This window comes from Strongylocentrotus purpuratus, unplaced genomic scaffold (genome assembly GCF_000002235.5).
Source record: "Strongylocentrotus purpuratus isolate Spur 01 unplaced genomic scaffold, Spur_5.0 spur5_scaffold_12, whole genome shotgun sequence".
NCBI classification, from domain to species: domain Eukaryota; kingdom Metazoa; phylum Echinodermata; class Echinoidea; order Camarodonta; family Strongylocentrotidae; genus Strongylocentrotus; species Strongylocentrotus purpuratus.
In genome coordinates, this window is record NW_022145597.1 from 20,817,981 (window position 1) to 20,841,246 (window position 23,266).

The following is a 23,266-nucleotide window of genomic DNA, read 5'->3' on the forward strand; positions in this document are numbered from 1 at the left end:
ATCAACAAACAGTCTAGTCTACAACAACTCCAAATGACAAAATAATCCCAACCATGAATTTTTCGAGCATTTGAAAGCCAAAAACTTGAAAAATTTTCGTCATTAAAAAAAAATAAAAAAAATCAGCTGATTTTTTGGGTCGATCTTCCGATCCGATACCGATCAAAGGTGCGAGGGTGTCGCTCTGATCTTCCGATCCGATCAGAGCCCAAACTTACAGGGTTAGACTGCGCTTATACACAACATATACTGGAGCTTGTACAGTTACGTGTACAAGACTACAGTACAAGAGCATTCATAAAAACATTTTTTGACCAAATTAGCTGATTTTTCCCCTTTTCTTTGTAGGATGAGCTGACAACTGTAAATGTGAAGCAAGGTTTCATCAATGGACCTCCTCACAGTCTCTCAAATGAGGTAAGTTTTCACTTCAACAATTTATATATCAGAATTCACATGTACAGTGTACAGTACATGTATATTTATATGTTTTCAATTAATGGAAGGAGAGTAAAGCAAGTCGTATTTATTTGTTTATTCATTTGTCTTATTTCTAATACCAAATCGTTAACAAGTGATTGAAACACTCCTTTTCTTTATGGCCCTGAGTATTAATCTGAATGAACACAATCTGAATGAATATTACCATGAAAAGTATATCAACAACCATCTGGTTTCGAAAGTTTAGCATTTTTTTTAAATAGGGTAAATATTAACAAAAGATAAGTTCAGCTCTTTTCTGAAAAGTGAGAAAGGTTAAAAGCAAATAAGAGAGGTGTACGATAATATGAAATGGGTCTCAAGATGAAGTGGTATTTAGTTTTATTTTTCTTTATTTTCCATTCATTTATTCTTGTGTAGAAAACCATTGAAGCAAGGAATGAGAGCAGTAATAGTGAAAGCATGAGAGGATTGCTCTTGAAATGTTGATAAAAAAGGCCTATAGTTTTTATATGTATTCAGAGGTAACACAAAGGAGAAGACTTAATTTGAACAAAAAGCGGGAAACGTTTTTAATGAAAAGCTGCTGGAAAAGGAGTAATTCTGTATGCCTGCTCAAATTTTCTAAATAATACAAAAAAATATATTGTTCAATTTAACTACAGTAGACTGTGTTTAAATGATATTTTAGTATACACTGTAGTTAAGTGGATGGCCAAATTAGTATATGTATTTCTTTTTCAAAATGGTTTAAAAGGTAGTTTCACTTTTTCAGCTCAGCTGAGACCCTCTCTCTCGAATGACAAGAAAAATGCATTGCTTCATTCCTGCACTTACAGTGTATATAATTTGTTTCTTTCTTAGTAGCTTTTTGGGTGCAACAAATTCAAGATTCAAGATTCAAGAGAGAGGGAGAGGGGGAAAAGAAATGTTGAAAAAAATGACTTAAATACTCACTTTCTTGTGAACAGTAAAGTATGTTAGTATGTTCTTATTCTTTTGAGAGAGAGAGAGAGAGAGAGAGACGGAGATAGACAGGGAGGGAATTGCCATTGCAAATATTGTAACCTACATTAATTTGTCTTTATCTTCTCTTATTACAGTACGGGACAGGAAAAAACTGCAACATCTACAAAAATAAGGTAATGTATTCCACTTCATTACCGATACTTGTGTATTTTAGTGTGCCTGTGTAAACATGTACAGTATACATGTATGTAGTCTGTATGAAAATGTTAATCAATTACAAAAATAGCAATGATGTACATTTCTCTTCACACCCAATATTCCACATCAACAATATGACCTTGATTATTTCTGGGCTTCTGGCACTATAGAACAAACACCATTAAAGGGCTTCTGTTGATTGGTGTACATGTATATATTGTTCTCAACGACAACAAGTATTAAAAGCCCACCATACACTGTATATGAACATCGGTACAAATTTGATTTATTTTGAATCTTCATTTTCCAAAAGTCAAATATGGTTGTTGAAATTAAACATACAATGTATGTTGTCTCCTACATACTGCATTATGTAGAAGACACATCATCTTGACTTTAATTTTTTCCTAATTTTGGGGTACACCAATGAGGGTAGAAAAAGATACACACTAGGGGGGTGTTTCATAAAGCTGTTTGTAAAGTTACGCATGACTTTACGAACAGCTTGTATATGAAGTGCCAGATAGGATGCCCAAAGTTTTTCCTGATGTTTTCACAAAGTGTGACTATATTTCCAATAACCTCAATTAGATTAACGCAAAAATATACTTTGTATTAAAAATGTTTGTTATAATAAGAATGTTAATCTACATCTGCACAGTTCAACTTTATTTGATGCAGTTAAAAAATGATTGAGCATCCCATTTGGCTTTTCATATATAAGTCGTTCGTAAAGTCTTGTGTAACTTTACGAATGGCTTTATGAACCCCCCCCCCCCTGGTCTATGAAGCTCCTGCGTCTTCAAAAATGAGGGAAATCGCTTGTTTTAAAACTGAAGATTCATTCCTCAGCATTGAATTCTTATTCTTATTTTCAAACTTACAAATCAAACTTCAGAGACATGCTTTATACTTTATGTTAACAAATTTTTGAATGACAAAAGATTTTGATTTCGCAAAAGAGAATGGCCATAAGGCAACATTCTTTTATCAAACAGCTCACTCCTGGATACTTATAAAATGATCAGTCAAATGTTGCTTTATTTACTGAGACTATCCAACATTTTTCATAAAAAGCCTGCACTATTTTCCAGTACAGTCAAACAATTTTTAAGTACTGTAGCCTACGTGATGTGCAGCAGTACGTGTAGAGGTTAATTTGCATATACTGTGTGAGTCAATGAATAAATGCATAGCACTAAACATTGACGCGTGTAGAGGTAAGTGCACTTATCTCTGTGTGCGCTAAAGTGAGCCTATTAAACTTGAGGTTTATTTGTCAGTGAAAATGATACAAAATAATCTTGAAATAAGTTCTTTTTGCATCAAATAACAATGTCCTTGGAGTGATGTTGTTTATAGCAAATGATGCATGTTTTCAGTCATTCATTAAACAATCTATTTGTTCTCATTGTGGCTATGTATATGTACCTAATATGACAGCCTCAATTCAAGGGTAGTCCATGTCCATGAGGGCTTTTGATATGTAAAAGCAACAGATTTGAATTTTGATCCAGGTTTTTATTCATTCTCACTCAAAATTCTTTAAGAAATAAATCAAATAATAGTCAGGAAATGCTTCAAAATATGGCTCAGATTACACCAGAGTAAATTTTAGGGAGGGGGGATGCCTACAGAGACGAAAACGAAATGAGAGAGTACTTTACATGACAAAGATAGGAGAACACTGTCACAATACAATGAGTAGACAATGCCAAAAAAAGGGTGAGAGATTGGGGGTACAGGAAATAATACAAAACGATGAGCTTGCATGTGGTTTGAGAAGAGGAGAACAAGAGAGTTATGAATTTGTAATCAATCAATCAAAAGTATACATTGTATTATTCCTTCTACCAGTAATATTTGAAGCTTCCTAGAATTCGTTCACCATTCGCTTGTTTTTTAAATTTGTTTTATGGCTCTGTTTTTTTTTATAGCTATGACCAAATAGCTAAATTTGAGACCCTGGATATTTTAAAGGCCCACTGCACTACTTGTAGCTACTTGCGCCCTCTATAACAAACCATGCCTAATCGGTTACCATTGGTCCCCCATGATCCTCTTTTTCTTATGTTAACTTAGAGCTGAGTTGATGAGATAACCACCGGTCCAGTGACCTTGCAGGGCAGTCTAATCCCCTCTGTAAACTACATGTAGTACTGATATGCTTTCAAATATAAAGAATTAGAAATCAGTTGCAACATTTTCTTATAGCATGGATCTCCCACAGCAATCAATTTGCATTATGTGCATGAGGTTAAACCATGAAGAGCATATTGTTATATAATTTTGTAACCCAAATTGACATTTCATTTTGGTTGGAGCTAAAAAATGTATTCAGCCACAAACTATATGTATTTAGCCACAAACAGTATGTTTTTTTTTACATTGATGATTAATTAGCATGGGTGGAAAAGTTAACAGTAATCTGATTTGTCTCCTGTACGGTGATGGACCAGTGCAATTGAAACCAGCGTTTCAGACGTTTCATCTTCTGAAACCATGTAGACCCTTATTTAACCCACTAGAACAATAATTTAATGAGATTTGATATGGTTTGTATACGCTTATTAGTTACTCCAAGTGATTATATTACAACAAATATCATTAGGTTATAGTAGTGATACAATGTTAGAAATATACTCAAAAATTGAAAAAAGTTGTCTCATTTTCTGCAAACACTTTTGTAACGTCTGAAACAATTTTCATTTTGAATTAGCAGAAATGATATTCCACATACTAAGAATCTTGCTCTACGATTGGTCATAAGTAAATCATGTGATCAAAGATAGTTCGCCCATCATTGATGGGAGAAGCAAATAGTTTGTTGCCCTTTGTAGATAGTACTACTATCTACAAAGGGCAACACACTTTTACTGAAGGTAGAGGTACTATCTACAAAGGGCAACGCACTTTCACCGAAGCTTATCCAAAAGCGCACTAATAGTCCAGTAGACGGTACCATATACCATGTACATGACCTGGAAAAGTTGATAAGTACAAGGTTTTTTTGTTGATTTGTGTTCTAGACGGGTATTGAAGTAAATTCAACTTGGTTGCCAGCTTGGCAACCTTGGGCAACTTTTTTAATAGCCATATTAGCATAATCATCTAATTAGCATATGTGCAATATGTAATAATGTTGCTAATCTCAATCCTGGAAGCCTGAAAACATGGATAATACAACTTTTCAAGGGTTATATATGACAAGGAATTCATTTATGGCACCAATTTTTATTTTTAAGTAATACAATTGTCTTAAATAGCATAATTAGCATAATAATGTACAATATAAGGACTTCATTGTCATTGTTTATCTATATAGCCTAAACATGGTGCAATGCAACATTGCAAGTCCCTTATGAAAGATTAATCATTAATTCATGAGACGATATTCCATGTATATGTAGTATAATTAGCCTAATTAGCATAATCATTTAATTAGCATATATGTGCAGTATGTAATAATGTTGCTAATCTTAATCCAGGAAACCTGAAAACATGGATAATGTGACTTTTCAAGGATTTTCCATGACGAGGAATTCATTTATGACACCAATATTTATTTTTGAGTAATGCAATTGTCTTAAAAATAGCATGATGAGCTAATTAGCATTTGTACGATATATGGAATTTATTGTCATTGTTTATCTATAAAGCCTAAAAATGGTGCAATGCAACATTGTAAATCACTTTTAAAAAAAGACTACACATTAATTCATTAGAAGATATTCCATGTAGATGTCGTATAATTAGCCTAATTAGCATATACACTGTATGTGCCATATATGTAATAATGTTGCTAATCCTAATCCAGGAAGACTGAAAACATGGATAATATGACTTTTCCGGCGGTTTCCATGATGAGGGATTTAGTTGTGACACCAGTTTTTATTTTTAAGTAATGCCATTGGCTTAATATGTAATTATTTTACTAATATGCCTAATTAGCATATATGTAGAATATCAATTATTTGGGACTCTATTTAGCTTCACAAATTGTATGTCCAATGTGGTGGTTATCTTGGTCTTAAGGCAATGTTGTCGAACCTCATGAAATGTCTAGGAAATGACGGGGTCATCATACGCATTGATGGCTGGGCTTCAGTCCTTGGATTTAGAGAGACTGTCGGAAACACACTGAAGATGGTTAAAGCAGATGATAATGATGGAATTGATGATGTGGTGAGACAGGTACGTACATAGGCCAGGGATGTTGAATACAACAATGCGAACTATGATCTGTCTATGTTTACCAAAGCCAGAACCATTGAGAGTACAAGCCCGACGTTGCTCAAGCTGTTGGCAGAATTCCTGGAAAAGTCATATTATCCATGTTTTCAGGCTTCCCGGATGAAGATTAGCAACATTATTACACATTGCACATATATGCTTATTAGGCTAATTATACTACATCTACATGAAATATCTTCTCATGAATTAATGATTTTTCTTTCAAAAGTGATTTACAATGTTGCATTGCACCATTTTTAGGCTTTATAAATAAACAATGACAATGAAGTCCATATATTGTACACATGCTAATTAGCTCATTATGCTCATTGTGCTATTTAAGACAATTGCAGTACTTGGAATCAAAAACTGGTGTCATAAATGGATTCCTCGTCATAGAAAACCCTTGAAAAGTCGTATTATCCATGTTTTCAGACTTCCTGGATTGAGATTAGTAACATTATTACATATTGCACATATATGCTAAATACATTATTATGCTAATTAGACTATTTATACTACATATACATGGAATATCTTCTCATGAATTAATGATTAATCTTTCAAAAGTGATTTACAATGTTGCATTGCACCATTTTTAGGCTTTATAAATAAACAATGACAATGAAGTCCATATATTGTACACATGCTAATTAGCTCATTATGCTCATTGTGCTATTTAAGACAATTGCATTACTTGGAATCAAAAACTGGTGTCATAAATGGATTCCTCGTCATAGAAAACCCTTGAAAAGTCGTAATATCCATGTTTTCAGACTTCCTGGATTGAGATTAGTAACATTATTACATATTGCACATATATGCTAAATACATTATTATGCTAATTAGACTATTTATACTACATATACATGGAATATCTTCTCATGAATTAATGATTAATCTTTCAAAAGTGATTTACAATGTTGCATTGCACCATTTTTAGGCTTTATAAATAAACAATGACAATGAAGTCCATATATTGTACACATGCTAATCTTCGGAAAGATAGCTACATCCAGATCGCCTCGGAAGTGATAGTTTGTCCCATCACCTTCACCAACGGTAGTTATTTGCTTAATATATGAGCTGCAGGACCTATCTATCATAACAATTTTTGAACATCTCAGAGCAGCTACCCACAAAAACAAAGAAATTTGAAATACATTATTACAATACCATTTTATACATGTACATGTAGTTAAAACACATTTTTCGCTAACAGTTGTAACGTCGGATTAATAAATTAGAAAAAGAATGGAAAAATCCACAAAATGTGCACTGTTTGGTTATCACCAGAGCAATCATGCATACATGTACGTACATGTATCATGTATACCAATAATACCTCATTGGATAGATAATTCCGAAAAATGCAATATGTTGTGGCTTACCATCCTTGAGTGCATGTTGCTAATTAATGAGCACTTTGGGGTACATTCACCATGCATTGTAATTTTCTTTTGTTGGCTTACAGGTGTACATGTATGGCTGTGTTGGAAACCAACATGAAGATGTTTACAATTTATACATACTGGTGGTCCGTATAACCAAGCCCTGTTTCATAAAACTTGATATCGAGAAAAGTTACAAGCTACTGTTATAAGCTACTGAAATCAAGGCATCTGATTGGCTGAGAGCAAGTTTATCATAGAAATTAAGCATTTGTTATAGATAAAAAGTTTTATGAAACAGGCCCCTGGATGAAACAATCCTTGCACTTGGAGTCCAAAAATGAAGCTTGACACAGGGTATACATGTACATGTAGGACTCCTCAATCCTCTCTCTCTCTCACATGGTGCACCCGCAAGCCTACTGTACATACATGTACATGTAGTTCCATCAATCTCACATTGAGCAGTCATTACCCCAGGGATAATCCCCTTGCAATATCTCAGAACAAACTATCTTAATTACAATTTTATAATCAGCAACACATACATGTGAGGGGTACAGGGGTGTTATGGACACTACGCAAGGGTTAGTTTACTTGCATCATTAAACATGATATGCATGAATCATGCACTTTTGTTGGTATTTTCCATGCCATTCGTACACAAGAGAACAAAAGCATTCATTCCAACCCATGCAAGCAACACAACACACACACAAACATGTATGTCACAAAATGGGATCAGAATTGATGAATGCAATATATTTTAAAACCTGTAACTTTAAAAAAAAAGCCAACAATACATGAGATGAGTTCCTAACTTTTGTTCCTTATGTTTATAAATGTATTAAAGAAACATCTGAATGCTATTAAATGTAAACAATAGTTTCATGAGACAGGGATTCTGAAATATTTTGTGTACAATATCTTAAAGTGTGTACATTTTGCATGTCGGCTAAATATAGTATTCATTAATTATATGAATAGAAATCTGTAAACATCTTTCTGTATTTTCTTGTTTTCCATTGTTTGGAGGTTCATTAATGAATTTAAAAAACAAAAGACATCTCCTGATTCTCATCCTTGCTTTCATTGCAATTTTCATTAGCATAAAATTAAAAATAATAAAAACACATCTAAAAATGGTGAAACTTACTAAAAATTTTGGTCAAAACTTGAACTTGAACTTTTGTACAAGAACTTGTAGACCATGTGCTAATCTAAAAAGAGATATTCATTCTGTTTAGTACTTATTCTTGGTATATGATCAAGATTTACGTTTGGGTTTAGTCTGTTGCACATACTACAGATCATTTTATTTTTGGCACACGGTCAATTTTGCACAAAATTTAAAGTTGAAAGCTCATTGAAATCTGTGGAAAGTCGTCATTGTGAGCCATCGAGCCAGCGGTGGCCTGCAGGGTTTTCACAAATCACAATAGGGGACAGTCCGGCTTGCTCACACTCTGATGGCTCTACTTCGGCTACCCCCTTTTTCAGCTGAACGTTAGTCCAAAAGCTCCTGGACATGACTTGTATCGGATTCGGCAGGGAATAATCAAAATATTCTATTTGGACTGCATAGATAACTTTGAATCTCAAAAGAATTTTTTTTTTGTATGCTAAAACTTAAAAACCAGTTATAAATTATAGCAATTATGTATAGTGATTACAACTATTCAGCAAACTATGTTCACAATTTTGATGTGATTTGGATTTCTCTGGATATCCCTGTATAATTTTCATCTTTAATCTTTTTTCTCCCCCTCTGCATACCAGTACATGAACAGTGTATATTATGAATTAAATATTATGGTAATAAACAAGACCCTTAGGTACCTACATGTACAGTATACATGTACATGTACATGTAAGCCATTAATGCCTCATGTTTTTAGATTGAGCATTTTTCCAGACTGCACCGTCTGCTATTACCTCATTATGTATGCGCACGAGAGCGTCATGTCTCGTTTTTTAATTTTTTTTATAACGGGTTCATTTAAACAGGTGCATGGAACACATCTTCTTTTAATAAATTTAGTGCAACATATGGTATTTCCATCTGTGCAAAATGCAAATATGTATACATTTACATGTTCTCAAGATGTGCTTCACATGCTCATGAATTGATTTCAAAAAAAGATAGGTTGACAATTTCCAGGTTACATTAAACGATGTTTGATGAGCAAGAAAGGTTGACAATTTCAAACTTTAAATAATGCATTAAGCTACATGTTTGATAAACAAGACAGAACTTTATGCCTAATGAAAACTGTGTTTTTTCAAAAGACATTTTTTCTTTATCATCATATCAAAAGAAATGAATGAGAAAGTACCTCCACTTGGTATCCCAATTTTATTTTTTGCCCAGAGTAAAACATGATGTCTGGTTTCCCCTCAAGTGTTAATACAAAAAAATAGTAATATGATAACAAATTTCAACAGTCTTTATATTTCATGTGACATGACTTTAACTGTCTCTGTGAAGGTGCCGGTTTCTTGACACAAACATCTACATGTATGCTCATCAGCCCCTTCACCATAAAGTCTAGTCATAACAATTATTAACATTTTTTTGTCTTTTTCATTTAGTATTTTTGTCTTTTAGTATTTTTGTCTATAGTTTGTTTCTCCCCCATAAAGTCTAGCAATAACAATAATTAAAGTGACTTGGTAACATTGTTCAGATGAGAGATAGTGGTGCTAAGGTAGTGACTTCAATGCCAGATGTACAATTAAAGATAATCTGAAAATCTGAGTGAAAACGGACCATTATTCATGGTACAAATTGAGAAAAACTGATCTGATCGATTACTTAATTCTCCCAACTATATTATTACAATTTAATTACATTTTAGGTGAATGGAAATTGTCACAAAGCAATAAAATGGCTCTACATTCCATTCCAGACATTTATGTGTTGACAGATTTGTTTGTAGCCTTTCTTTTTAGTCTTTCTTTTTTTCATGTAAAAACTGTTGGGAAAATTCAAAAATGGTTGGGAGAATTTACTGTTAATCACTGTTAGAGGGTGTCATACTGTACATCGACTCCTTCAAAGAAAACCATAGATATCATAGTGGTTTGAGAATTTTTTCAGGATTTTTTGCATGTCAGAGGGTTAGTATGTACAGTAGAAGGAATATAGTAAGTAACATTTTATACAAAAATTAAGCAATTTTTTCATCAACCTTCAACAATGTTACCAAGTCACTTTAATGTGTTCTCTTTTATTTTTCATTTAGTTACTCCCTCATAAAGTCTAGCCATAAAAATATTTAATGTGTTTCTCTTTTATTTTTCATTTAGTATTTTTCTCTTTTGTTACTCCCTCATAAAGTCTAGCCATAACAATAATTAATGTGCTGCTCTTTTTAGTCTTTTATTTTTCCTTCAGTATTTTTGTCTTTAGTTACTCCCTCATAAAGTTTAGCAATAAAATAATTAATGTGTATCTCTTTTATTTTTCATTTAATATTTTTGCCATTTAATATTTTTGCCATTTGTACTCCCTCATAAAGTCTAGCAATAACAATTATGAATGTGTTTCCCTGTTTATTTTCCTCTTCTTTTTTCTTTAGTTTGGTGTCTATTTTAGTGCAATAGTAGCGGAGAAGCAGAAACTCAACACGTTTCAAGATACAGGGAAGAAAAGACAGCCAATATCCAAAGACAACTTCTTTCTGGTAAGTATTCTAAAGGCCTAAACCCTGAAAAGTATATATTTTATTATTAAAGATAAAGACCAGTTATGGTCATGCGATTGCATGTGAAAGAAACGTTGTGGAATCGCTCAGAAAAGGTTGATCATCTAGCATATAAGTATTGGTGTGTACTGCTAGGTTCTGGAATCATCAAAATGATAAGAAATTTGACCCAGTCTTCGTAAAGTTACAAGCACTGAACACAGAAAGATGTATATGGGACTATACGCACACGTGCGCGACACGTGCGTTTATCTCTCACATGCCAATAGATAAACTAATTTACCAAATATATCAAGTAGTAGGCGGTTTCCCGGCAAAAATGTTATCATCATGTAGTCGTCAAAACATATTCTTGGTAATAAGAGCTTCCATTTCATTTTTTTTAAAATTGGGGCGTTTCCAATACTGGTTTTTACCTTTAATTTATCAATTGCTTGATTGATTGATGGGCTAGAATCGGAGTGCTCAAAATTGTCAAATTTGGGCAATTTTTGGAGGCAGTTTAAAAACAAAAAAATTATCAGATTTTCCTCATGATCTGCTGATCCGATACCGATATCGGGGGCCAAACCGCCAATTCGATCATTCTATCCGATCATTGCTCTAACTTTAATGCAGGGTTACTTTTTGTGCCATTTCTGAACAAGCCTGGGACTGTTTCACAAAGCCTTTTTTCAATGACAAATGACAAAAACCAGTGACAATTCCGCTGATAACCAATCAGAAGCAAGGATTTCAGTAGCGTATTAACAAAAACTGTCATTTGTCACTGATGACAAGTTTTGTGAAACGCCCCCCCCCCCAGAACTCTTTGAACATTGGCACTTCGAGATATGTGTGTTATGGTATAAACATTTGTTGTACCAGGATAATTATGAATGTACAGGTACTCGTTACAGTATATTTGAATCATGTTTACTGATATGCTTTAAACTGAGATAATGTGTCCTTCAAAATTAAAGGGGAAGACTACCCTGATTTTAAATTTGCTGTGATAGAACTTAGCAGAACAAATTATTTATGTTTGCTCTTTCTGTTTTGTGTGTGTGCGTGCAATTAATGCGCTTGCCCGATTTGTCTCTGCCCTGCATGCATATTAGTCAGATGAGCTAAAAAAAAAACACAGAATAATTCACCAATGTTTTGAGACCACAATCCAGTAGTGTTTTTTTTTAAATTCATTTTTGGGGTCATTGTTATGGGCGGTTGCCTAGCAATTTCTAATAAAACTCTAGAATGTGAGAAAAAACCCTGGGGGTTGTTTCATGAAACCGTCACTAGTACAAGATCGCCGACAGCAGCCCATTGAAACGTGTGTATTAAATTCAACACACGTTTTGTGGGGCATCAGTGAACTTTTACTTATGAAGATTTCCTGCTCTGGGATTGTGCATGCAGTGTACTTGTAAATGCCCCTAATATGAATCTTAAAATAAAAAAGACTACTTAATGTAGATTTAATTTTGTTACTGGTACTGTCTGGGCCCATGGGTGTATTAAAACACAAATTCAAGTGCAATCAGTCGGTTATTTGTGAAGTGATTTTGCGTGGCATCTGTGTAAGCAAATATTGGCAGGACAGTGTTTTTTATGCCTTCACACATGTATTGTACGATTTAAAAAAAAAAAAAAAATTTTTGTTGTAAAATGAATTTATTGATAAATATATGCTTTTGAACAAATCAAACAATCATACACAATCAATTGAAATAACATCGTAGCATCTTAACATAGTTCAAATAAAACGTTTCGTTTTCTTGAATAACAGTGTTTTCAAAAATGCATAGCTTTTTTGTTTTACAGTTCCTTTCGATCTTTAATCGGTTGTGGATTAGTCTTTTGAAAATACAAAGAATAGAGACTTCATATTGTACGATTTGATACAGGTGTGTTTTATGATTTCTTTGTGATGTTTCTTGTTTTTCAAAAATATGATTTAAAAACACCTTCTGAGCCTCAGGGTTTTATGGCTTGAAAACACATATCTTGGGCTGTGTTATTTGTTTTACACTGTACATGTACATGTATATGTATATGCAGCATACATGTATCATGTAGTTTAATTTTGTGTCATGTTTTCATGCTTTAGTTTCACTTGCACCAACATGTTTTGAGTTGTGATATACAGTACATGTACATTTTATGTGCTGCATTCAGTTTGTTTATAAATGTATAAGTACATTTTTTGCTGTGTGTTATGTTTTTTATGCAGTATTCAAATTTTGCGTCGCCATAAATCAATGTTTCATTTCTTAATTGGCTCCTCCTCATAAATATATTAATAAAGATGTCTCCAACACCTACAGCGTATGTGCCTTTTTCGCTTTATAGCCACATTCATAGCAAACATGAGACGCAAATGTGCGCTCAGATCTTTGGAGAACAAAAAATCCTTATTTATAGCCTCTTATCTTTATTACCAGTATTTTTTATAGCCTATATGGCTTTTTCATGTTCCTCAATATTTTCTTAGAGATATTTTGTTTTCCTTTAAAGCATTTTTTCTCCTTATATAGCAAAATTTCTCCCTCTGAGCATGTATATTTTCACATTAGAACTTTAAAGATAACGACCAGTTTAATATGGTCATGCGATTGCATTGTGAAAGAAACGTCGTGGAATCAATCAGAAAAGGTTGATCATCTAGCATATACTGTAAGTATTGGTGTGTACTGCAAGGTTCTGGAATCATCAAAATGATAAGAAATTTGGCCCAGCCTTTGTAAAGTTACAAGCACTGTACACAGAAAGATGTATATGAGACTACGTACAAGTGTGCGACACATGCATTTATCTCTCACTCACCAATAGATAAACTAATTTACCAAATATATCAATTAGTAGGCGGTTTCCCGGCAAATTTTTTATCATCATGTATTAGTCAAAACATATTCTTTTACATGATTGGTAGTAGGAGCTTCCATTTCATTTTTCGAAATTGGGGCGTTTCCAATACTGGTCTTTACATTTAATATCTTCATGAGTTATGCTTGGTTATTGAATTTCTCTTCTTTGCTTTCTGTCGTTACATCCCTTTTAAACTTTACATTCTTGATTAGATCCTTGTCCAGCTACATCGTTTTTGTTGTGTGTTCTTGTGAGAGTAAGATTTATAAACTCCCAAAGTAGATTAGTATAATCACTGGAGTGGATAATTTACATTAATATTAAACCTGCAATTTGCTTGAACATACAGTACATTTAGCTTTAGAAAATTGTGCCTATAACCACCTTTTGCAGCCCTATGCAGGCACGTAGCCAGAGTTCGATGTTTGGGGGAGGGGGGGGGGGCACATACTGTACACTGTACATGTAATCGATTGAGTTAAAAAAAAAGGGGTCTAAAAAAGTTCAACCGATCTTGGAATTTTTTTTTTTTTTTTTTTTTTTTGGGGGGGGCACGTGCCCCTCCGTGCCCCCCCCCCCCCCCCCCCCCCCCCCCCCGTGGCTAAGTGCCTGGCCCTGGCCCTATGTATTATCAAGAATAGAGAAAGAGAAAGAAGCAATAGATAGATCACAGGAGAATAGCATGCATGTTTAATTTAACTTTGAACACTAAATGAAACACTAACCATAATTAATATTTGATAAGATGAATCAATTGTTGTACACATGCATCTATCAATTGTTTTTTGTTCTTGTTTTTTGAGAGCGATTCTTTTATTTTCAACTGTTTTTTCTCTTCTCTTAACAGGTTGCAGCCAACAAATCTAAAGGTCAGGTACAGTCATGGTTTCATGACCTTGCTGGGAATAAATCTCTTAATCAACTCACAAAGAAGGTAAATAAGACCCCCCCCCCACCCGCACAAAAAAGAAGAAAAAAAGACAAAAAACTAACTTGAGGAAAGTTCATTCATCCTGAAAACATCACGCTTTACTTTTCTGAATATTTTCACCTGTTTCTCCATTTTAAGACAATATTTAAGAGATGTGATTTTTGTTTTATGTACAGTTTCTGCATCCAGTAGGGTTTGCCCTTTATTTTCACCCTTTAAACATGTAACGTACATGTATTGTTCATCTGTAATAATCCTTAACAAAAAAAAAATCTTTTAAATTCTAGTTTCTTTAACTGCTTTATGAAAAACATAGTAACAAGGTTCAGAAGATTTTGTGTAGTTTTTAACCAAAGTGACTCAGTCTTCTGGTCTTCTTTTGCACTCTGAAAAACTATGTTAATGGTCATATGATGAAAATCTAGAAGAAATAGATTTCAAGATAATGAATTTAACTATTACATAATCATGAGACACAATCCCTACAGTACTTAATTCTCAGTGTAAAAAAAACAACCATTATTGTCCTAAGAAATCCTACCCCTCCTTTAATACAAGCTTGTCAATATTATTTATGATCAGGTACCAGTGTTCCATCGCAAGGAGGACATCTTCATGACACTATGTGAGAACAACATGCCCATGATTCGAGCTGCCTGGTATCTGAAGATGATGGCCGCCAACCAGGCTGCCATCCAGGAGACCAAGATGAAGAAGAGACAACCCAATGATCCCTCACAAGGTATGCTAATTCTCTAGTCCCCGGGGTGGCCATTTTTTGGGTGGGGTGTTGTTGGTATCATGAGAGTTCGGGGTGGGGGGAGGGGGATTGCCAAACAAGCTGCCATATCATAAACAAAGATGAAGAAGAGACAACCCAATGATCCCTCACAAGGTATGCTAACTCTCTAGTTACCGGCATGGCCATTTGGGGGGGGGGGGGGGGGTGGGGTGTTGTTGGTATCATGAGAGTTGGGGGTGGTGGGGGAAGGGGGGTAGGGAATGCCAAACAAGCTGCCATATCGTAAACAAAGATGAAGAAGAGACAGCCGCATGTCAGTGGCATAGCCAATCTGGGGGCGTTTGGGTGGGGGAGGGAACTAAAATGTAGATGGATAAAACACTAGACAACAAGGCATTTTAGAGACGGAGAGAGTGTGTGTGTGGGGGAGGGGGGGGGGGGGGGGGGGGGGGGGGGGGGGGGGGGGGGGGGAGTCAGTCATGTTGTGCATTCAAGAAATTTGAATTTTTGTTGACCTTTTTTCTTCAAAGGCTGGCAAATTGCCATACACTGTGCAGTGTGAAAGTACAGACTTTTAATATCGTAGTTGTCATTTTGTGGTTGAAAATACTGTACTTTTTGTTATCTTTTTTGTTACATGCATGTACTAATTTATACAACTGTCCATACAAGTCTGAAATCTCTTTGCATCATGGGTTTAAAATTTTAAAAGCAATCTGGCTCCAAAATAGCACGTAAATAACGTGTTTATTGAATTGAATTGAATTGAACTTTATTTCATTCATCATAAAAACATCATAACAAACATATAAAATACAACACATAGCGTACAAGTTAAAGAGAAACATTTACCATACAATACAACAACAAAAATATTTATGAATGTGGAGACAGCTAGGAGCAAGGTCAACTCAACACGAAATCGTGAGATAATTCATTGCACCTGGCAGTGCACCGCTCCGCACTGCCTGGCACTGCCTCGTACCGCCTGGTACCATAAGTCTTGAGTAATCAAGTTCCCTTTTATTTTTTCTCAAAATCAATTTTTCATCATTTTGGGAACCTTTGGTTTTAATACCTTTAACAAATTGTTTATACTTGTTTGTTTCCTCCTTTATGATATGGCATATATGTTTTTTTAAGCAGACAGTAATGCATTCTTTACAGATTCTGTCACATCTTTCTTGTCTTTTTGTCACCATTTTTCCTTCGTTATTTAAAGAAAAATGTAATTTATAGTCGATCTGATTATTCCACTTTTCAAAATTTTTAAAGATCATTAAGATTCATTGTCATATGCCAAAGTTATGGCAGGTTTGCTGCGACACTTTCTCAGCAGTTCACGTAAACAACATGTTTACTCAACAGAGAAGCAAGCTCAACTCAAAACAAAATCGTGAGATAACAAGCAATAACATTATAAGTCTCTTTATCTTTTAGAATTGCGAAAAATGTCAGTTTCAATATGATCTATTCACAGAGATCTCCTTTGATATTTTTGTCCCTATGTTATAACAGCTGGGTGTGTCGAAAGAGCCAAATTTACCAGATAATCAATGCATTTATTAATGAAGAAAGAATTGTTATTCATTGAGAATGATTTTTATTTCCTTTATTTTTAACATTCTGTCATCACAGATTGGAATCTCATCATAAGCAATTTTATTCAAAGCAAGATTATCAATGAATATGATTGATGAAATTGTATACCTTTCTTAATTTACGGCCTTGATGTTTATCATTAATAATAATAATAACAATAATATGTCTTGTTTACCCAGGGTAGCCTCATCAGTATTCATACTGTTCTCCCTGAGGGCCCTGCAATCATATTATGAGTTATCATATATTATCATTGATGATGTTGTGTTAAAGCCACACTGTACTACTTGTACATGTAGCTAATTGCTCCCTCTATATAGAAAACTTCCCCAATCGGTGCCTGTTGGTCCCCCATGATCATCTTTTTCTTATGTTAATTGAGAACTGAGTTAATGAGATCGCCACCTGTCAGTGACCTCGCTGGGTAGTCTAATCCCTTCTGGCTGAACTCGTACAGCCGGCCTTTAAATATTTCTTTTTTGTTGCCCTCATTACAGACTGGTGTCTGATCATCACCAAGTTCTTGAAGAGCCAGCTGGACAAGATCGTGGAGTACAACAACACAGCCTCCCTGGTCTCCGCCCAGCAGGCGGCGTCGGCGAACACTAAGCAGTCGTCATCGTCGACCACCTCGTCCATGCTAGGAGGCGGGATGGGGTCCATGGGCATGGGGTCGGGCACCATGGGGGGCAGCACCATCGAGCTGGAGAAGTGCGTCAAGCTGTGGCAGTATACCACAGAGTTGGCCAGATACCTGTATCAGGTACGTGCAGGGCAGAATCACTTTCCCTAATGGCTCATTCACATATGAAGAGCTTAATTCTGAAAGGAGCTAAATCCACTTTTGATGAAAATTAAGTTATTGATATCAGAACATTGTTCACTTAAGTACCCATCTTTCAACAAAATTATTTACCTAAATTTTGGGAGCAATCATGAAAAGAGTGCACCTTCTAATATCATTTTTCCATAGACGCCTGTACAAAATCTGATAAACAATTTCCTTTTTCTCTGAAGTTACAAAAGTGGATTTAGCTCCTTATGGAATTAAATTCTTCATATGGTGCTAGACAGGGAGGGCCATTCGCTGCGCTGTTTTTTTTAAAAATGTGCATGTGAATAGCAAGTGGAAGATGGAAATGTTAGTCGAACATTTATTCTTCATCTGTTTGTAAATAAGATAAAGAAACATGAAGAATTTTACAAAACATCCCCATAATCAGAAATCAGACGGTTTATGCTGATTATATGTGAACAAGCTTTAAGGGTCCACCATGAAAATGTTGAGTTCAGTATTAGCATTTGGTGGTACCTGCAGCAGATATTAACCAATCACTTGTCTTGATTTTGATTTGTTATGACAAATATAACATTGTTTTACTAAATTTAACATCGTTTTCAGAATACCACCCTGTTCCACATTTAGTAACTTTGACAAAAATATTCTATTCTTTTCATTCTTTTGTGTTTTTTAGGAAGGGATGTTGGAATGCCATGACTATCTCTCATGGCTGGTTGACACTTTAGAGAAGGTTAACACCAACGATGACAGCACTCTGCGATTCCTTCTCCCATTCGTTGTCCAGGTATGTAGCTTATTCCTAAGCAGATCTCACATCGGAATCTTAGTTTCCCAAAAAACACACAAATAAATAGAAACTGCAGTACCTAAAGTTGCATGCCTTATGAAATTTGAGTGTTATGAACTGACAGCCAACCCTGCACTCCATTTGCATTGTACACAATATGATCTGGCATATAGGATCATTTAAGGCAATTCATGTTGTACATACTACATACAAAGATGTGTGCCAAGTTACCGGGGTTCATGAACTGACGGAGTGATATTTAAAGCCGTTTCTGTAATAATTCCATCGTGTCGTACTAAAACCTATTCACTTCAGCACTCCATGAGAAATGTTAGAAAAAGATATAAAGGAAAGGCACTTTTGATGAAATATAACTTTAAAAAGGTAAATTATCTGAATATGGATTTCAGTTTGGGCACATCAGTATGCCAGGCCATAATCCTGCAACCAATATAGAGTATAAAGAATGCAATGTGTCTTGTAACCATCCTTGCTGTTTGAACATATGCTTTTTTCGTAGTATTTGGAAGAGTTTCTGAAGAGTCAGATGCTATCCCGCCGTCTTGCCTACGTCTGTGCTCGTCGTCTAATGTCCATGTGCTCTGAAACTAGACCGCATTCACCTCACCTCAATACTTCAAGCAAGTAAGTCCTCTCAATAGATTTTTTTAAAAAATTCTCTTCACTTTATCCAATAATTTGATTAAAAATATACAACAGGATGCCAGTTTTCAGGCAAAAGCCTGAATTCAGGCCCTGGCGAGTTATTTTCAGGCCATAGTTTAGGCTTTTATGTGTACAAAATAGCTCATTCTAGGTGATTTTCAGGTCTTCTGATCAATTCTAACTGGCATCCCTGATACAAAGGTAAACAAACATATAAAAGTTACAAAATAATATTGATATATAACATGGGAATAATATTAAAGCGGAGTAGACAAGAAAAACAAGAAAACAAATCTAAACATATTCATTAATGAAAATGTTTGGAGACAAGACAGGAAGGCCAGGCCTCATGTAAAAGTCAGTGTCCAGTGATTGTTAACTATGTACATTATTTGAATTATTACATATTTTGATTTTGATAGAAAGAGAAAAAAAAGGAATCAATTACACATACATACAATATGTCACGTTGGTGTCGCGTAGAGCCCTGATCAATCTGCTCTGGATAAACAAAGAATTTATACATCAGTATTTACTTCTCTATTATCACAGCTTCTATTCGGTTGAAGGAAATAATCACCAATTTTATTAGATACACCTGTACTAATTACCAAATTTTGAGAAACCCTGGATTACTATGATGTCCATATTTGATGATCTGACATTTGCTCCGGCAACATTCTCATCAGGGTTTGTTTTGTCAAAGATATAGGTTGGGTTTTAGGCTAGGTTTAGGCTTAGGGTTTGGTGTAGTGTTTGTCTCAATGTTGAAGTTATACATTTAGAAATTATTAATTTTATTTATTCGGCAAAGACAAAGAAAATCAGTGAATAAAAAACAAGATTACATTTGGAAAAGAGTCTCATGGATGCCGGGAAGAAAAAAAATGTTAACTCGATAACTATAACCCGAAGGTCTTCTTTTACATCAGAGTAATTGTTGTAGAAACGTGTGTTGTAAAAACCAGATAGTAGTTACGAATTCAGATGGTACTATAAGATTTTGAAAGCAGAATAATTTCGCCCAGAGCAAGTGAATGAATGAATTGACATTTATTTCCATCATCATGACAGTATACAATATATACAAAGATAAAATATGGAATTTCATAACAGATAACAATATCAAAATTACATATAAATTGACAAAACAGCATTCAAGTGTCATATAACTTCTTTATATCTGCCCTTGGTTCTGATTCCCCAGTGTCCAGTTACCGCCGAACACACCGCCTCATTCCCAGCATGCTCTGGCCAGCATCCTGGCAGAGTTCCGCAGCTGCCCTCAGCACCACTCCATCATCCTTGGTCTGAGCTGCGTCCTGCAAGCCATCACCTTGCGCTGCCCGAGTGCCCTGGTATGGATCAACCTGGGTGAGAGCAAGAACTACAGCGTACCTGGTTCGCCCTTGGACATCCTGCCGTGTCCTCCGTCCCTCCTGCCCCTTCCTGGCAGTGTGTCCATGCAGAACCACCAGGTGAGTCTACTTGTGTTTGTGTCTGTATGTCTGTTGTTAGGCCCATGTGTCTGATTTGTACCTGGTTTGCCCTTGGATATCCTGCCGTGTCCCCCCGTCCCTCCTGCCCCTTCTGGCAGTGTTTCCATGCAGAACCACCAGGTGAGTCTACTTGTGTATGTGTCTGTCTGTCTGTCTTTATGTCTGTTGTTAGGGCCATGTGTCTGAATTGTACCTGGTTCGCCCTTGGATATCCTGCCGTGTCCGCCATCCCTCCTGCCCCTTCCTGGCAGTGTTTCCATGCAGAACCACCAGGTGAGTCTACTTGTGTATGTGTCTGTCTGTCTGTCTTTATGTCTGTTGTTAGGGCCATGTGTCTGAATTGTACCTGGTTCGCCCTTGGATATCCTGCCATGTCCGCCGTCCCTCCTGCCCCTTCCTGGCAGTGTTTCCATGCAGAATCACCAGGTGAGTCTACTTGTGTTTGTGTCTGTCTGTCTGTCTTTATGTCTATTGTCATGGCCATGTGTCTGTCTGTCTATCAGTCTTTCTGTCTTTGTGCCTGACTTTCTCTGTGTCTGACCCGAGGATATATTTCTGTGTCCATCATCCCTCCTGCCCCTTCCTGGCAGTGTGTCCATGCAGAACCACCAGGTGAGTCTACTTGTGTTTGCGTCTGTCTGTTTTTCAGTCTGTATGTCTGTTGTTAGGGCCATGTGTCTGCATGTCTGTCTGTCTTTCTCTCATTGTGTCTGACTTTCTCTGTGTCTGTCCCCAGGATATATTTCTTTGTCCATCATCCCTGCTGCCATTACCAAGTAGCATGTCCATGCAAAACCACTGTGTAAGTCTGTTTGTCTTTCTTTCTGTCTGACTGTCTGTTTGCTGGGCCATGTGTCTGACTGTCTGTCTGTCTGTTCGGCTATCTGTCTTTCTGTTTCTCTGCCATGTCCATTGTCTCTTCTGATTGCGAGTCAGCGTGTCCATGTAGAACCATCAGGTTAGTCTGTTTTCCTTGGTGTCTATTGTCTCTCTGTCTGTCTATCAGGGTTGGTATACATAGAATGTGTTGTTCATTTTTATTTGAGTCTGTGGGAGTAACTGAAATAATTTTCAGCAAAATTGAGGATTAGATGAAGAATATGTTATCCTCCAAATCTGGTTTAAGAGCACATTATGTAAATTATAATTGAAATGTGCTGCAAACACTAATACATTTTTTTTTAGCTACCAGCGTTATTCCTAATTTACATGAAATCATTTCATAAATTACCATACAACATGTACCTTCTTATTGGTACACCAACGTTACAGCTTAAAGAGAAGGTTGAGTTCTGGGAAGAGATGAAAATTTTGTAAGTGTTATCATTGAAATTATGCAAGTGTGGAAGAACATCAGATACAACATGTTCCCTGAAAAGCATGGCTCTTCAACTGTCTTAATATTTTAAATATGGCATGTAATATAATACAAATCAGGACGGATGTTTATGGCACCTTTTTGTGTAGTCCCATATACATCTTTCTGTGTACAGTTCTTGTAATTTTACCAAGACTGGGCCAAATTTCTTATCATTTTGATGATTCCAGAACCTTGCAGTACACACCAATACTTACAATATATGCTAGATGATCAACCTTTTCTAATCGATTCCACAGCATTTCTTTCACAATGCAATCGCGTGACCAGAACCCAACTTTATCTTTAAATTCTTTCCATATCCCTCATGACGATGTAATCTGTCTCAGATTTACTAGAATCTTTTTGCTGTATTAGTATTAATCCTAATGCAGGCTTAATTTTGGTAAGGATCAAGGGGATTGTCTGGATATACAGGGAAGATAAAAATACATTTTAATGAGACTTAGCAGCAAGAACATGTGTATGAACAGCATTGATTGATTTTTTTGTGGCTTTTATCATAGAATAAAGTTGGGATAAGTCAAGATGTTGCGGAGTTGTGTAAGATATATAAAACCAGGAACTTCTGCAAGCTGTTAATATCAGCTGTTTCTACAGCGAGAACTCTAACAAAATGCAAAAATTCTATGTTTTGATTGAATCATTCCGGAGCTTTATAAGTTCACTAATTTTCAACAACTCATGATATTTGGTACTGTTTGATGCAACAAAAAGAATGTTGGTTTAGCTACACACTGTTATAAAATGTTTTCAAACTGTCACTCTTTTTTCTTGCTTTCTTGCATTTTCTCTTACTGCTTTTCTGAATTTCACCTTATTAATACTTTGTCTCAAATACCAAATTGAATTCTGAATATCAGTTAATATTCATCATGTTTAGACCTAATTACTAAAAATTCAGTGAAAACTTAGATGGGGGAATTTCATTTTATACTAATATACTTAAATGTATTGTGTCCATTTGTATGCTTATAAATTGCTAATGGTTTATGTAAAATCTGAAGAGTTGTCATATCGACTAAAGCTTTTGGCAGTTCTCCATTCACACGTAGAATAGAGCAGTTTCTTTT

At 35.4% G+C, this 23,266-nt stretch overlaps 1 protein-coding gene across 1 annotated transcript in view; it reads left to right on the plus strand.

Annotated features, from left to right (window-relative positions):
- The window catches only part of LOC755576 (mediator of RNA polymerase II transcription subunit 12-like protein), a 70,780-nt gene that overhangs the window by 2,475 nt on the left and 45,039 nt on the right, over window positions 1–23,266 (plus strand). The window contains 9 exon segments of the mRNA XM_030981421.1: window positions 349–417; window positions 1,545–1,583; window positions 10,814–10,918; window positions 14,634–14,720; window positions 15,300–15,459; window positions 17,559–17,824; window positions 18,537–18,647; window positions 19,171–19,295; window positions 20,524–20,794. Of these exon segments, the coding sequence (XP_030837281.1) occupies window positions 349–417; window positions 1,545–1,583; window positions 10,814–10,918; window positions 14,634–14,720; window positions 15,300–15,459; window positions 17,559–17,824; window positions 18,537–18,647; window positions 19,171–19,295; window positions 20,524–20,794 (1,233 nt within the window).